The sequence below is a fragment of the Pelophylax lessonae genome, assembly GCF_965119305.1.
Source record: "Pelophylax lessonae genome assembly, chromosome: 1".
Classification (NCBI taxonomy): domain Eukaryota; kingdom Metazoa; phylum Chordata; class Amphibia; order Anura; family Ranidae; genus Pelophylax; species Pelophylax lessonae.
In genome coordinates, this window is record NC_138768.1 from 2,889,043 (window position 1) to 2,902,609 (window position 13,567).

At 46.6% G+C, this 13,567-nt stretch overlaps 1 protein-coding gene across 1 annotated transcript; it reads left to right on the plus strand.

Annotated features, from left to right (window-relative positions):
- Nucleotides 1-219: 219 nt before the first annotated feature.
- On the plus strand, nt 220-2,662 carry LOC309550415 (E3 ubiquitin/ISG15 ligase TRIM25-like; the record flags this gene model as incomplete). Its single annotated transcript, XM_082250798.1, has 2 exons — nt 220-1,536; nt 1,960-2,662. The coding sequence occupies exons 1-2, from the start codon at nt 227-229 to the stop codon at nt 2,660-2,662; spliced, it is 2,013 nt and encodes a 670-aa protein (XP_082106924.1). The 5' UTR covers nt 220-226.
- Nucleotides 2,663-13,567: the final 10,905 nt, after the last annotated feature.

Genomic DNA, 13,567 nt, shown 5'->3' on the forward strand with positions numbered 1-13,567 from the left:
CCCGCCATCCCAGAGCAGGAGGTGGCGAGCGCTCGGGGGGGGGGGGGGGGGACTGGGGACGGGAACGGCGTTCCTTTTTTCAGAATAAGTACAGGAACGTCGTTCCTATGCGTTCCCACAGGACTCGAGCCCTGAATATAAGTCTCAGTCTCATTTGCAGAACTGGACATACTGGTTACCGAGTGTCGGAGAGTCTAACTTTCGAATCTCTCTTCTGCTTTCAGCGATGGCGTCTGCTGATCTGAGGAACAACTTGGAATGTTCCATCTGTCTGAACATTTATACAGATCCCGTGATGCTGAGATGTGGACACAACTTCTGCCGGGACTGTATTGATCGTGTGTTGGATACACAGGGGGAGTCTGGAGGTAATTCCTGTCCTGAATGCAGAGAAGAGTTCCAGAAGTGGCCTGCATTTAAGAAGAAGAACAAAGAACGGCGTAATAAAGTGGATAACGTACAGGCAGCTCAGCCAGATCACGGGGAGACCGAGATCTTCTGTACTTATTGTATTCACACTCCTGTACCTGCTGTGAAATCCTGTGTGATGTGTGAAGCTTCTCTGTGTGACAATCACCTGAGAGTCCACAGCAAGTCACCAGAACACATTTTATGTGACCCCACCACTTCCCTGGAGAACAGGAAATGCTCCGTCCATAAGAAGATCCTGGAGTATTACTGCACTGAGGACTCCACCTGTATCTGTGTGTCCTGCAGTTTGGTTGGAGAACATCGGGGACACCAGGTGGAGACTCTGGATGAGGCCTCTCAGATGAAGAAGAAGGAACTGAGGAATGTTCTGCAGAAACTGGTGACTGAGAGAGAGAAGACGGAGAAAAAAGTCCAGAGTCTGCAGGAACACAGGAAGAGAGTACAAGGAATAGCAGCTGGGGAAAGAAAGAGGATAATTGTCCTGTTCAGAGACCTCAGGAAAAATCTGAAAGACCTGCAGAAGAGAGTCCTTGATAAGCTCTCCGGGCAGGCAGAGCAGATCTCCTTCTCATTGCTTGATGTGATCCAAAGGCTGGAAAAAAAGAAGGGCAAGCTTTCCAGAAAGGCGCGTCACATTAAGAAGCTGTGTAACACGATGGACCCAGTGATGGTTTTACAGGAATCGGACACAGATGACTTGTGTGATACTGAGGATGAAGATGATGAGGACAGAGAGAGACATGAGGAACTCCTCCATGATGGAGGGGATCTGGATGTGGCGGGGATCTCACACACGTTACACACAGGTTTATCTGATATTATTTCTGGGGTAAATGTACAGAAATGTACAAGCACACGTGTCTATCCACATTCTAAAACGAAGGACAAAGTTCGCACCCATGCTGAACCATCCAGGCCACAACCCCAACCCACCCCCACCATACAACCATCCAGGCCACAACCCCAACCCACCCCCACCATACAACCATCCAGGCCACAACCCCAACCCACCCCCACCATACAACCATCCAGACCACAACCCACCCCCACCATACAACCATCCAGGCTACAACCCCAACCCACCCCCACCATACAACCATCCAGGCTACAACCCCAACCCACCCCCACCATACAACCATCCAGGCCACAACCCACGCCCACCATGCAACCATCCAGGCTACAACTCCAACCCACCCCCACCATACAACCATCCAGGCTACAACTCCAACCCACCCCCACCATGCAACCATCCAGGCCACAACCCCAACCCACCCCCACCATACAACCATTCAGGCCACAACTCCAACCCACCCCCAACATACAACCATCCAGGCCACAACCCCAACCCACGCCCACCATGCAACCATCCAGGCTACAACTCCAACCCACCCCCACCATACAACCATCCAGGCTACAACTCCAACCCACCCCCAGCATACAACCATCCAGGCCACAACCCCAACCCACCCCCAACATACAACCAACAAGGCCAAAATGCCAACCCGCTCCCACCATACAACCATCCAGGCCACAACTCCAACCCTCCCTCATTGTACAAGACACGCACCGTCAGGCTGGAGGACCAGAAATTGGGACTGAACAGCAAACATCGGGGGTGCCGGTGTTTGCAGATATATTACTGGATGTGAGCACAGCTGGTAATAAGATTCATATATCTGATGACAGGAAAGTTGCCTCCTGGTCAGATCATAGTCAAAATCTCCCAGAAACGCCATTGAGATTTCAGAATTATCCTCAGGTGATGAGCAGTCAGAGTTTCTCCTCAGGGAAACATTACTGGGAAGTGGATGTCGGGGGGTCGGGTGACTGGATAGTAGGGATGTGTTACCCCAGTATAGACAGGGGAGAAGCTCAGTCACTGATTGGAGGGAACAAGTCCTGGGGTTTGGAGAGGTGGGGGTGGGATAATCAGTATTTAGCAATACATGACAGAAAAACGGTCCAATTACACAGCAGTGTCACCATTAAAAGAGTCAGGATATATCTGGACTATGAAGCCGGACAAATCTCCTTTTATGATCTGTGTGACCCGATCCGACCCCTCCACACCTTCACCACCACCTTCACCGAACCCCTCCATGCTATTTTATATGTAGGTGATGGTTGTATAAAGATATGTGGAGGGGGTGGGGGATCAGATGTGAGAGATCTGCCCAGAGACAGAGGACATCCCAGGGTGGAGAATCTGAGTGGAATACTCAGCCTATAACATAAGCAGTGGACAGGAGCTGCCATTTCTGGTGGCTTGTAAATCTGATGACTTCAGACCTGTCGTTCTTATCCTGATCTTCACTTCACCTCGTTTGTTGCTGATTCTTTTCTCTCACATTTCTGTCCTCACGGGTTTAAAAATCCATTTATCAGAGATGTCTCCTGCCTTTTACTGCGATTGGCTGTAATTAGTACAGCCCAGGGGGCGGGGATTGATATCTGTCACAGCCAATGATATTTTCTTTACATAATACATGTGTAAATAATAAACCAATGTGAGAAAATCACTATAATTATTATTTGTTTTATTGTGTGGTGTGAAAGTGTGTGGTTGGAGTTGATGGGCAGAGTGGTGGAAGTCAGACGGGCGATGGACTGCTTCCTCCAGTCCGGAACCGGGTATTATAGCTGAATATTACACCCAAGGACTAGACGACACTAGCTTAGGTGCAAACTGGAACTCTCTTTATTGTAAAATCACACAGAATAACAATGCCTTGAAAAAGTATTCACACCCCTTGACATTTTCCACATTTTGTCATGTTACAACCAAAAATGTAAATATATTTTATTGGGATTTTATGTGATAGACCGACACAAAGTGGCCATAATTGTGAAGGGGAAGGAAAATAATAAATGGTTTTCAACATTTGTTACAAATAAATATCTGAAAAGTGTGGCATCATTTCTATTCAGCCCCCTTTACCCTGTCTCCGATCATCCATCCATGTCTCCATTAAGCCATCCCTCCATCCATGTCTCCATTCATCCATCCATTTATGTCTCCATCCGTCCATGTTTCCATTCATCCATCCATTCTTGTCTCCATACATCAATCCATGTCTCCATCTATCTATGTCTCCATTCATCCATCTATCTATGTCTCCATCTGAAAGAGTGTATCAACGTGCCTTACTAAAATATTATATTTCATATTACATTTCAGCTAGGGCCCATTCTACGATGGAATGTGGGCTCTTGCAAATGATATTAACGAGTCATTTGACACACCTCATTCATACACCTTGGACATCAGACAGCTATATTTTGCATATAGACGACAAGACATTGATAGGTGTTGACATGTTAAACACCTTTTCATTCATTCATTCGGACACTTAACAAGTTAAGGCTTCGCATAGAGTTTACTGACACCACCTAAACACAATTGACAATTGCTTACATTAACACATCTGACAGCTGAACACAGACGGATCGGCTCTCCCACAAAACACAATTTCAGACACAAGACACCTCATATTGACACAGATGTATAGGGAACACAAGGGCCTTTTCTTCTATTGTTTTGTGTGAGATATGTTCTATTGATAAGTTGACCCATGAATTGTAACTGGTTTAAACGGGGTTTTGCCGCTCAAATTTCCTTTAAATGTGTGAGAGAAACTTGAAATAAAATAGATGTGTCTACGCTTTGCTTAAGTGCTCTGTGTCCTCGCATCTCCTGGCCGGAAGAGAGAGAATTCACTATACAGGGGTAGTTGGGACTGAAGGGCTGTATATCATCGTGTAATTGCCCCAGACAAGATTTGAGTTAACACCATCCAACCATGTCTCCATTCATCCATCCATCCATGTCTCCATCTATCCATGTCTCCATCCATCCATGTCTCCATCAATCCATTCATACCTCCATCCATGTATGCCTCCATCCATGTCTCCCATCTATCCCTTCATCCATCCTTCCCTCCCTCCATCCATCCCTCCCTCTGTCCATCCCTCCATCTATCCCTCACTCCATCCATGTCTCCATCTATCCCTCCCTCCATTCATCCATGTCTACACCCGTCTCCATCCATCTATCCCTCAATCTACCTATCCACCCATCCCTCTATCCATCCCTCCCTCCATCCATTCATCCCTTCTTCGATCCATCTATATCTCCATCCATCCATCCCACTTTACTCTGATACCCCTAACTTAAATCTAGTGGAACCAATTGCCTTCAGAACTTAATCTCAGTATAAATACAGCTGTTCTGTGAAGCCCTCAGAGGTTTGTTGGAGAACCTTAGTGAACAAACAGCATCATGAAGGCCAAGAAACACACCAAACAGGTCAGGGATAAAGTTGTGGAGAAGTGTAAAGCAGGGTTAGGTTATAAAAAAAAAAAAAATCTTCCACGCTTTGAAGATTTCACGGAGCGCTGTTCAGTCCATCATGGGAAAATGGAAAGAGTATGGCACAACTGCAACCCTACCAAGACATGGCCGTCCACCTAAACTGACCGGCCGGGCCCCTACCAAGACATGGCCGTCCACCTAAACTGACCGGCAGGACAAGGAGAGCATTCATCAGAGAAGCAGCCAAGAGGCCCATGGGAACTCTGGAGGAGCTGCAGAGATCCACAGCTCAGGTGGGAGAATCTGTCCACGGGATGACTAATAGTTGTGCACTCCACAAATCTGGCCTTTATGGAAGAGTGAGAAGAAGAAAGCCATAAGAAGTCCTGTTTGGGAGGAGCCATGTGGGGGGGGGGGGAGGGGCACAGCAAACATGTGGAAGAAGGAGCTCTGCTCAGAGGAGACCAAAATTCAACTTTTTGGTCTATGTGTGGGGGGAAACTAACACTGCACATCACCCTGAACACACCATCCCCACTGTGAAACGTGGTGGTGGCAGCTTCATGGTGTGAGGATGGTTTTCTTCAGCAGGGACAGGGAAGCTGGTCAGAGTTGATGAGAAGATGGATGGAGCCAAATACAGGACAATCTTAGAAGAAAAGACTTGAGACTGGGGCGGAGGTTCACCTTCCAGCAGGACAACGACCCGAAACATCCAGCCAGAGCTACAATGGAATGGTTTACATCAAAGCATATTCATGTGTTAGAATGGCCCAGTCACAGTCCAGACCTAAATCACATTGAGAATCTGTGGCAAGACTTGAAAATTGCTGTTCACAGACGCTCTCCGTCCAATCTGACAGAGCTTGAGATATTCTGCAAAGAAGAATGGGCAGAAATGTCCTCTCTAGATGTGCAAAGCTGGTAGAGACATCCCCAAAAAGACTCCCAGCTGTAATTACAGGGAAAGGCGCTTCTACAAAGTATTGACTCCGGGGGGTGAATACAAATGCAGCCACACTTTTCACAGATTTATTTGTATCATTTTCTTTCCACTTTGTGTCGGTCTATCACATAAAATCCCAATAAAATACATTTACATTTTTGGTTGTATCATGACAAAAGGTGGAACATTTCAAGGGGTGTGAATACTTTTTCAAGGCACTGTATATACCACAGAAAATCAGATAAGAGCTTTTATCACATTATGTAAACTGTAAGCTAACTAGTCACCTAGACAAGCCTAGGTGACTCGGTGCCCACCCAGACCATTCGGGGGTCAGTTCCCCAGTAAGAAGACCTGGGGCTGTCCAAGTCTCTAACGGATTAGCAGACAGAGAGATACAATAGGCGTTGATTGGTACAGAGGGAGAAGTGGAAACGCTTAGCTCTGTATATTAGAGTATTGATCCGTGATTGGCTAGAGATATCACTAGAATCATCATTAATGTCTTCAGTCCCGACACCTCTATAACCCTCATGGAGCCAAGCAATTTTTACACTTTCTCTATGGCCCTATTTATTACAGAATAAACCTTCATTGACCAACCAACAAAATGTTCTTCTATGGTCTGCCACTATAATTATATTTATATATGAAATTTTAGGATTTTTTTGTACTTCCTTCTATTGAAGGACACAGAGCCATCTATTGTTGGGTTGCTCTGCCACCTACAGCAAGATTGGACACTGGCAAACAGAAGAATCTGTAGACCAGCCCAAGACAACCCATCCTATTCCCAGTTTTGTAGCAAAGCTGTACCGAGAGCATGATCATCAATGCAGAGAAGTGGGATCCTCGTCTCCTAATGGACTCAAAGAAAAGGATTTTACATTGGATACAGATATCTTATTTTCTTAATCATCTAGTGACTAGTGATGGGCGGAACATCCCCCTGTTTGGTTCGCACCAGAACATCTCGAACAGGCGAAAAGTTCTAGTGAACATGCGAACTCTATTAGGGCTCTTTCCGTTTTATTGGTGGAACGGCCCCCCCCCCAATGCATCCCTATGGGGCATCGGATGTCAGCGGAGACATGTCCACTGACATCCAATCCGTCAAATCTGGACGAATGGAAACCCTATTTTCCATCCGTCCAGCGGATCGGATGGGAACGGACCGACGGTCCGTTCCCATCCGATTTCCCCCATAGAGATGCATAGGGAACTGACAGCTGTGTCTCCGCAAAGAGCATGGAGACACAGCTGTCATCCTCCTGCTCAGCAGGGGATCGGCGGATCAATCCCCCGCTGAGAAAAACGGACTCCGTCCAACGGACGGAGTGTGTGAAAGGGGCCTTAAAGTCTATGGGACACGAACATGAAAAATCAAAAGTCCTCATTTTGCCCACTTAAGGACCGCCCACCGCAGATTTACTGCGGCAGGCAGCCCTTCCTGCGCAAACCCGATGTAGCGATACGTCAGTCGCGCGCCTGCAGCTAGGGGGCGAGCGAGTTCCACCGCCAGCGCGCTCCCGCCCCCACTCGGCAGCAGGGACTCCGATGCACGGGGCCGGCAGCTCCGATTGCAGCCGGGCTCCCGCGATCGCTCCCCGTTGAGAGAGAAGGACGGGCGAATGTTGTAAACACAGCTGACCGTTCTTCTCTCTGGAATGATCACAGAGTGCCTGTGATCCTTCTATATAGGAACGCAGGTCTCTATGATCATCTCACAAGCCACGCCCCCATACAGTTAGAATCACTACCCTAGGCTCACATTTAACCCCTTGATCACCCATACTGTTAACCCCTTCCCTGCCAGTTTCATTAGTACAGTGACAGTGCATATTTTTAGCACTGATTACTGTAGTAATGTCACTGCCTAAAAAAGTGTCAAAAATGTCAGTTAGGGGTCCGATCTGTCCGCCGCAATGTCGCAGTCCCGCTAAAAATCGCAGATTGTTGCCATTACTGGTAAAAAAATAAATAAAAATGACAATTCTTTCCCGTAGTTAGTAAACGCGATAACTTTTGCGCAAACTAATCAAAATACGCTTATTGGGTTTTTTTTTTTTTTACCAAAAATTTGTAGCAGAAAAGAAATTGGCCTAAAATTTTAAAACATTTTGATTTTTACATTTTTTTTTTTTATTGGGAATGTTATACAGTAAACCCCCCTCCATTGCGGGGGTTACGTTCCGGACCCACCCGCGAAAAGTGAAAATCCGCGAAATAGAAAAACCCTATTAAAATGCATTGTAGGTATGTTTGTTTTACTGTCACTGTACTTTTAAAAGCATTTTAAGGTCTTTAAACACACTTTTATAACAATAGAAACTCATTTAAACACATAAAAGATACTGAGAGACATAGCAAGAGCAATGGAAAACACACAAATATTTCATTTTCAATGATTTATATAGTAAAACAACATTACAGAAAAAAAACACAATATACCGGGACCGCAAAAACTGAACCGCGACGGAGAGTTTTTTTTTTCAGAATTGTCAGTATTTTTTTGTTTGTAGCGCAAAAAATAAAAATCACAGAGGTGATCAAATACCACCAAAAGAAAGCTCTGTTTGTGGGAAAAAAGGACATCAATTTTATTTGGGTACAGCGTCGCACGACTGCGCAATTGTCCGTTAAAGTAACGCAGTGCCGAATCGCAAAATATGGCCTGGTCATTAAGGGGGAAAATCTTCCAGTCCAGAAGTGGTTAAAGGCTTATATGCCTGTTATTGCCATAAAAAGTATATGGGGGTCCGGGTACTGCCCTGAAGGACATGGATCAATGCAAAAAAAAAGTTTTTAAAAGCAGTGATTTTAATGATGCTTAAAGTGATACAATAAAAATAAAACATTTCTTTCAATATCGAGCCTGGGGGGGGGGGGGTCCCCTTGATGTGCCTGTAAAGGGGCGCATCTGTACAATGTATAGATCCTGCTGCAGCAATACTGACATTTCTAAAGAAAAAAATGTAATTTAAACTTGCTCGCGGCTGTAATTTATTGTCGGCTCCTGGAAATAGAGATTAAAGAGGATTAAAGAGAAAAAAAAGGGGTAGGGTCCCCCCCCCTCCTCAACCATACCAGGCCACATGCCCTCAACATGGAAGGGTGGGTGCTTTGGGGCAGGGAGGGGGCTCTTGATGGGGACAAGGGCCTCTTCCTGACAACCCTGGGCTGTGGTTGTCAGGGTCTGCTGGTGGGGGGCTTATTGGAATCTGGAAGCCCCATTTAACAAGAGGGCCCCCCCCCTATGTGGAATGGGTATCGGGTACATCGTACCTCTACACATTCCCCAAAAAAGTGTAAAAAAAGTAAAAATCACAGGAAACTGTTTTTAAGAAGTCTTTTATTAAAAAGAAAAAAAAATGTCCCTCTATATAAATCCATCGTCAATCATGATGCCCACCAGACCCGTAAAATAGAAAATAAAAAACGCTTCGCCTCCTAAGAGTAGGTACGATGTACTCGATACCCATTCACATTGGGGGGGGGGGGGGGGGCTCTCTTGTTAAACGGGGCTTCCAGATTCCGATAAGCCTCCCACCCACAGACCCCCACAGCCAAGGGTTGTTGGGGACCCTCCCAATGTTGAGGGCAAGCAGCCTGGTATGGTTCAGGAGGGGCTTTCCTGGTCTGCCAGGCTGCATGCTTGGATAAGGGTTTGGTATGGATTTTTGGGGGACCCCCAGCCGTTTTTTCTTTTTAATTCTGTCAGAGGGTTCCTCCAACCACTTAAATACAAGGCACTTACACCCTCTTCCTGCCCTAGACCAATTTTTTCAGATTTCAGTGCTCATTGGCTTCTATGGGCAATCTTGGTCAGCTTGGCATGGCACTGCTCATGAACTTTAAGTGACAGGGACACCAAACCTGGGGAGCACCGAGAGGGGACCCAGGACTATAACATATCTATACATTATAAAAGTGGAGTATGCCTGTACACTGCACTAAACTGACTGAACTCACTATCCACTAACTACCTGCCTAACCTCTATTATCATACACTATACATGGCTGCCGTGTAAGCAGCCCTATATAGTGTGGGGTATGGACTTAGCCCTTGAGCCATGATTGGCCAAAGGTACTCTGCCTTTGGCCAATCATGGCTCTCTCAGTACATTGTGCTGTGATTTGCCAAAGCATACGGTTCAGGTGCATTATTTGGCCAATCATCAGCAATCAATGCACTGCACTCTAACTTCCCGCCGAGCGCCCCATTTGTTTGAGTGTTCAGCGAACACACGAACTGCTGATGTTCAATTCGAACTTACATTCAACTCAAACACGGAGCCGATCCCAACTAGCGAGGGACACAAGAAGTCCCCTAATGTCAGAGTATCCAACAGCAGTCAAACTAAAGGGTGAACAAGCAACAACAATTGCAAACAGGTCCAGCAGAAATCAAACCCAATGCCCAAGACCAAAAATAGCCACCAACCAGAAAGTAATGACTCAAGGTGGAAGGGAGCACCACACCATGGACCATGTGAGAAGCTCGTCAACTTCAGTCACCCAAAAGAGGGGTGACAAACAACATATTCCCATTAGGGGGAAAAACACAACTTGACATGGAAGGGATCAAGCCCCTTATTGGGTTCAAGTACCAGACAAAATCTTAGGAATAATGGCTTTGTAGGAAGACCAGCCAGTCTAAGTAGGAATGCCATAAACCTCTATAAGGGCCAAGAAATGAGAAACTCACATCTAGAGAGATCATATTAAACTTCAAAGTAGCGCGTGCCAATAAAACGGAGGTAAACTTCGGGACTCTAATATTTCCATAGGCGACACTTCAAAAGCCCCTACGAGTCATCAGCTTAGAGTTAGCAGTGAAAAATGTGCGTAGAATTATCACTACAGTGTGCGTGCCGATATGTAACACGTAGCACAACCAACATTTTCATGTGTAGGCACCTGTGATGCATGCACGTATGTATATGGGTGAAAGGGGAAGCTGGGGTAGGAGTGCTTAACATCTTTTAAAGGAGGGAGGTTACCTGCTTGGGTGTACCACATAACTTTATTACCATTACATGACACCATTCTCCTTACCAGCCCAGATAATGAATAAGGCTTCAGCCTAGCTCCTTCTAGCAAATGTCCATTGACGTGTTTCTGCCCATGCCTGGGCTTAGTCATAAAGGTTTATGTGGGCAGGACGAACCACATCAGGGGTTGTGACCTTGGAGCAGCCAGGCTCAAGACTAGTTTTGTAACACGCCAACAGATGGCAGCACAAGGCTGCACGCACAATCACAGGAAGCACCGACCTTCATACAGTATCTCACAAAAGTGAGTACACCCCTTACAGTTTTGTAAATATTTTATTCTATCTTTTCATGTGACAACACTGAAGAAATGAGACTTTGCTACAATGTAAAGTAGTGAGTGTACAGCTTGTATAACAGTGTAAATTTGCTGTCCCCTCAAAATACCTCAACACAAAGCCATTAATGTCTAAACCGCTGGCAACAAAAGTGAGTACACCCCTAAGTGACAATCTCCAAATTGGGCCCAATTAGCCATTTTCCCTCCCCGGTGTCATGTGACTCGTTAGTGTTACAAGGTCTCAGGTGTGATTGGGGAGCAGGTGTGTTAAATTTGGTGTTATCGCTCTCACTCTCTCATACTGGTCACTGGAAGTTCAACATGGCACCTCATGGCAAAGAACTCTCTGAGAATCTGAAAAAAATAATTGTTGCTCTACATAAAGATGGCCTAGGCTATAAGAAGATTGCCAAGACCCTGAAACTGAGCTGCAGCATGGTGGCCAAGACCATACAGAGGTTTAACAGGACAGGTTCCACTCAGAACAGGCCTCACCATGGTCGACCAAAGAAGTTGGGTGCTGTGCTCAGCGTCATATCCAGAGGTTGTCTTTGGAAAATAGACGTATGAGTGCTGCCAGCATTGCTGCAGAGGTTGAAGGGGTGGGGGGTCTAAAGATGATGCACAAGAAAGCCCACAAACAGTTTGCAGAAGAAAAGCAGACTAAGGACATGGATTACTGGAACCATCTCCTGTGGTCGGATGAGACCAAGATAAACGTATTTGGTGTCAGATGGTGTCAGGCGTGTGTGGGGGCAACCAGGAGAGCAGTGCAAAGACAAGTGTGTCTTCCTACAGTCAAGCATGGTGGTGGGAGTGTCATGGTCTGGGGCTGCATGAGTGCTGCCGGCACTGGGGAGCTACAGTTCATTGAGGGAACCATGAATGCCAACATGTACTGTGACATACTGAAGCAGAGCATGATCCCCTCCCTTCAGAGACTGGGCCGCAGGGCAGAATTCCAACATAACGTACCCAAACACACCTCCAAGACAACCACTGCCTTGCTAAAGAAGCTGAGGGTAAAGGTGATGGACTGGCCAAGCATGTCTCCAGACCTAAACCCTATTGAGCATCTGTGGGGAATCCTCAAAACAGAAGGTGGAGGAGGGGAAGGTCTCCAACATCCACCAGCTCTGTGATGTCATCATGGAGGAGTGGAAGAGGACTCCAGTGACAACCTGTGAAGCTCTGGTGAACTCCATGCCCAAGAGGGTTAAGGCAGTGCTGGAAAATAATGGTGGCCACACAAAATATTCACACTTTGGGCCCAATTTGGAGATTGTCACTTAGGGGTGTACTGACTTTTGTTGCCAGCAGTTTAGACATTAATGGCTGTGTGTTGAGTTATTTTGAGGTGACAGTAAATTTACACTGTTATACAAGCTGTACACTCACTACTTTACATTGTAGCAAAGTCTCATTTCTTCAGTGTTGTCACATGAAAAGTTAGAATAAAATATTAACAAAAAGGTGAGGGGTGTACTTACTTTTGTCAGATACTGTAAGTCAGTGTGCCAAAAGACATCATCCTGTGTACATTGAGAGCTTTGCAACTGGTGCTATTCTTGCCACCTCTGCTGTTTCATCATTGACAGCAAGTTAGAACAAAGAGCAAATGTGAAATTCTGTGTGAAACTGGGCAAATCTGCCACAGAGACGTTTGATGCGATTCGGCAAGTTTACGACAATGCTGTGTAGCACCCTACAGGTAGGTGCTAGGGTAAACCCTAGCAGCAGGGCTGTAATTTATTAGTCAGGGTGTCATGGTTTCCAGGTGTACCTGCTGAAGGGGGAGTCTCCCCACTGGCTCCTGTGAGAGGCTTCTCATAGGGCAGTGGAGGAAACCCAATCAGGGGACACATCCAGGCTTGTAACTACCCCAGAAGTCAGATTGTGCTGCAAAGGATTCTGGGAGTGGGTATAAGTTTGGGGGTGGCACATGACACAATGTCTTTGGCGGGAGCAGAGTCCCAGGAGGGAGAGAATGGCTGTCTCTCCTCCTGTCTGAGGAAGGTGGATGTCTCGAGGTGTCGCCTGAGAATCCAGAGAGTGCTGAGTTGAGCTGAGGGGGATCCGGTGTGCCGAGAACCTGCGGAGAGCAAGCGGGTTCCAGTCCCTGGAAAGCCTACACAGGTCGTGAGTACTGAGGATTGCCCCTGGGGGTCTGCCAGAGTTAAAAGGGACCACTCCGGAAGAGGCTCTGGGATCCAGTGCCAGCTAGCTGAGGAAAGGGGGTACCTAGGCTGAAGACAACAGCATCATCAGCTGTAATCAGCACGGGTTTACAAATGGGCGTTCTTGTCAAACCAATCTCTTAACATTCTACGAGGAGGTGAGCTGTGAGCTGGATAGGGGCAGACCAGTGGATGTGGGGTACCTAGATAGGGGGCAGACCAGTGGATGTGGTGTACCTAGATAGGGGCAGACCAGTGGATGTGGGGTACCTAGATAGGGGGCAGACCAGTGGATGTGGTGTACCTAGATAGGGGCAGACCAGTGGATGTGGTGTACCTAGATAGGGGCAGACCAGTGGATGTGGT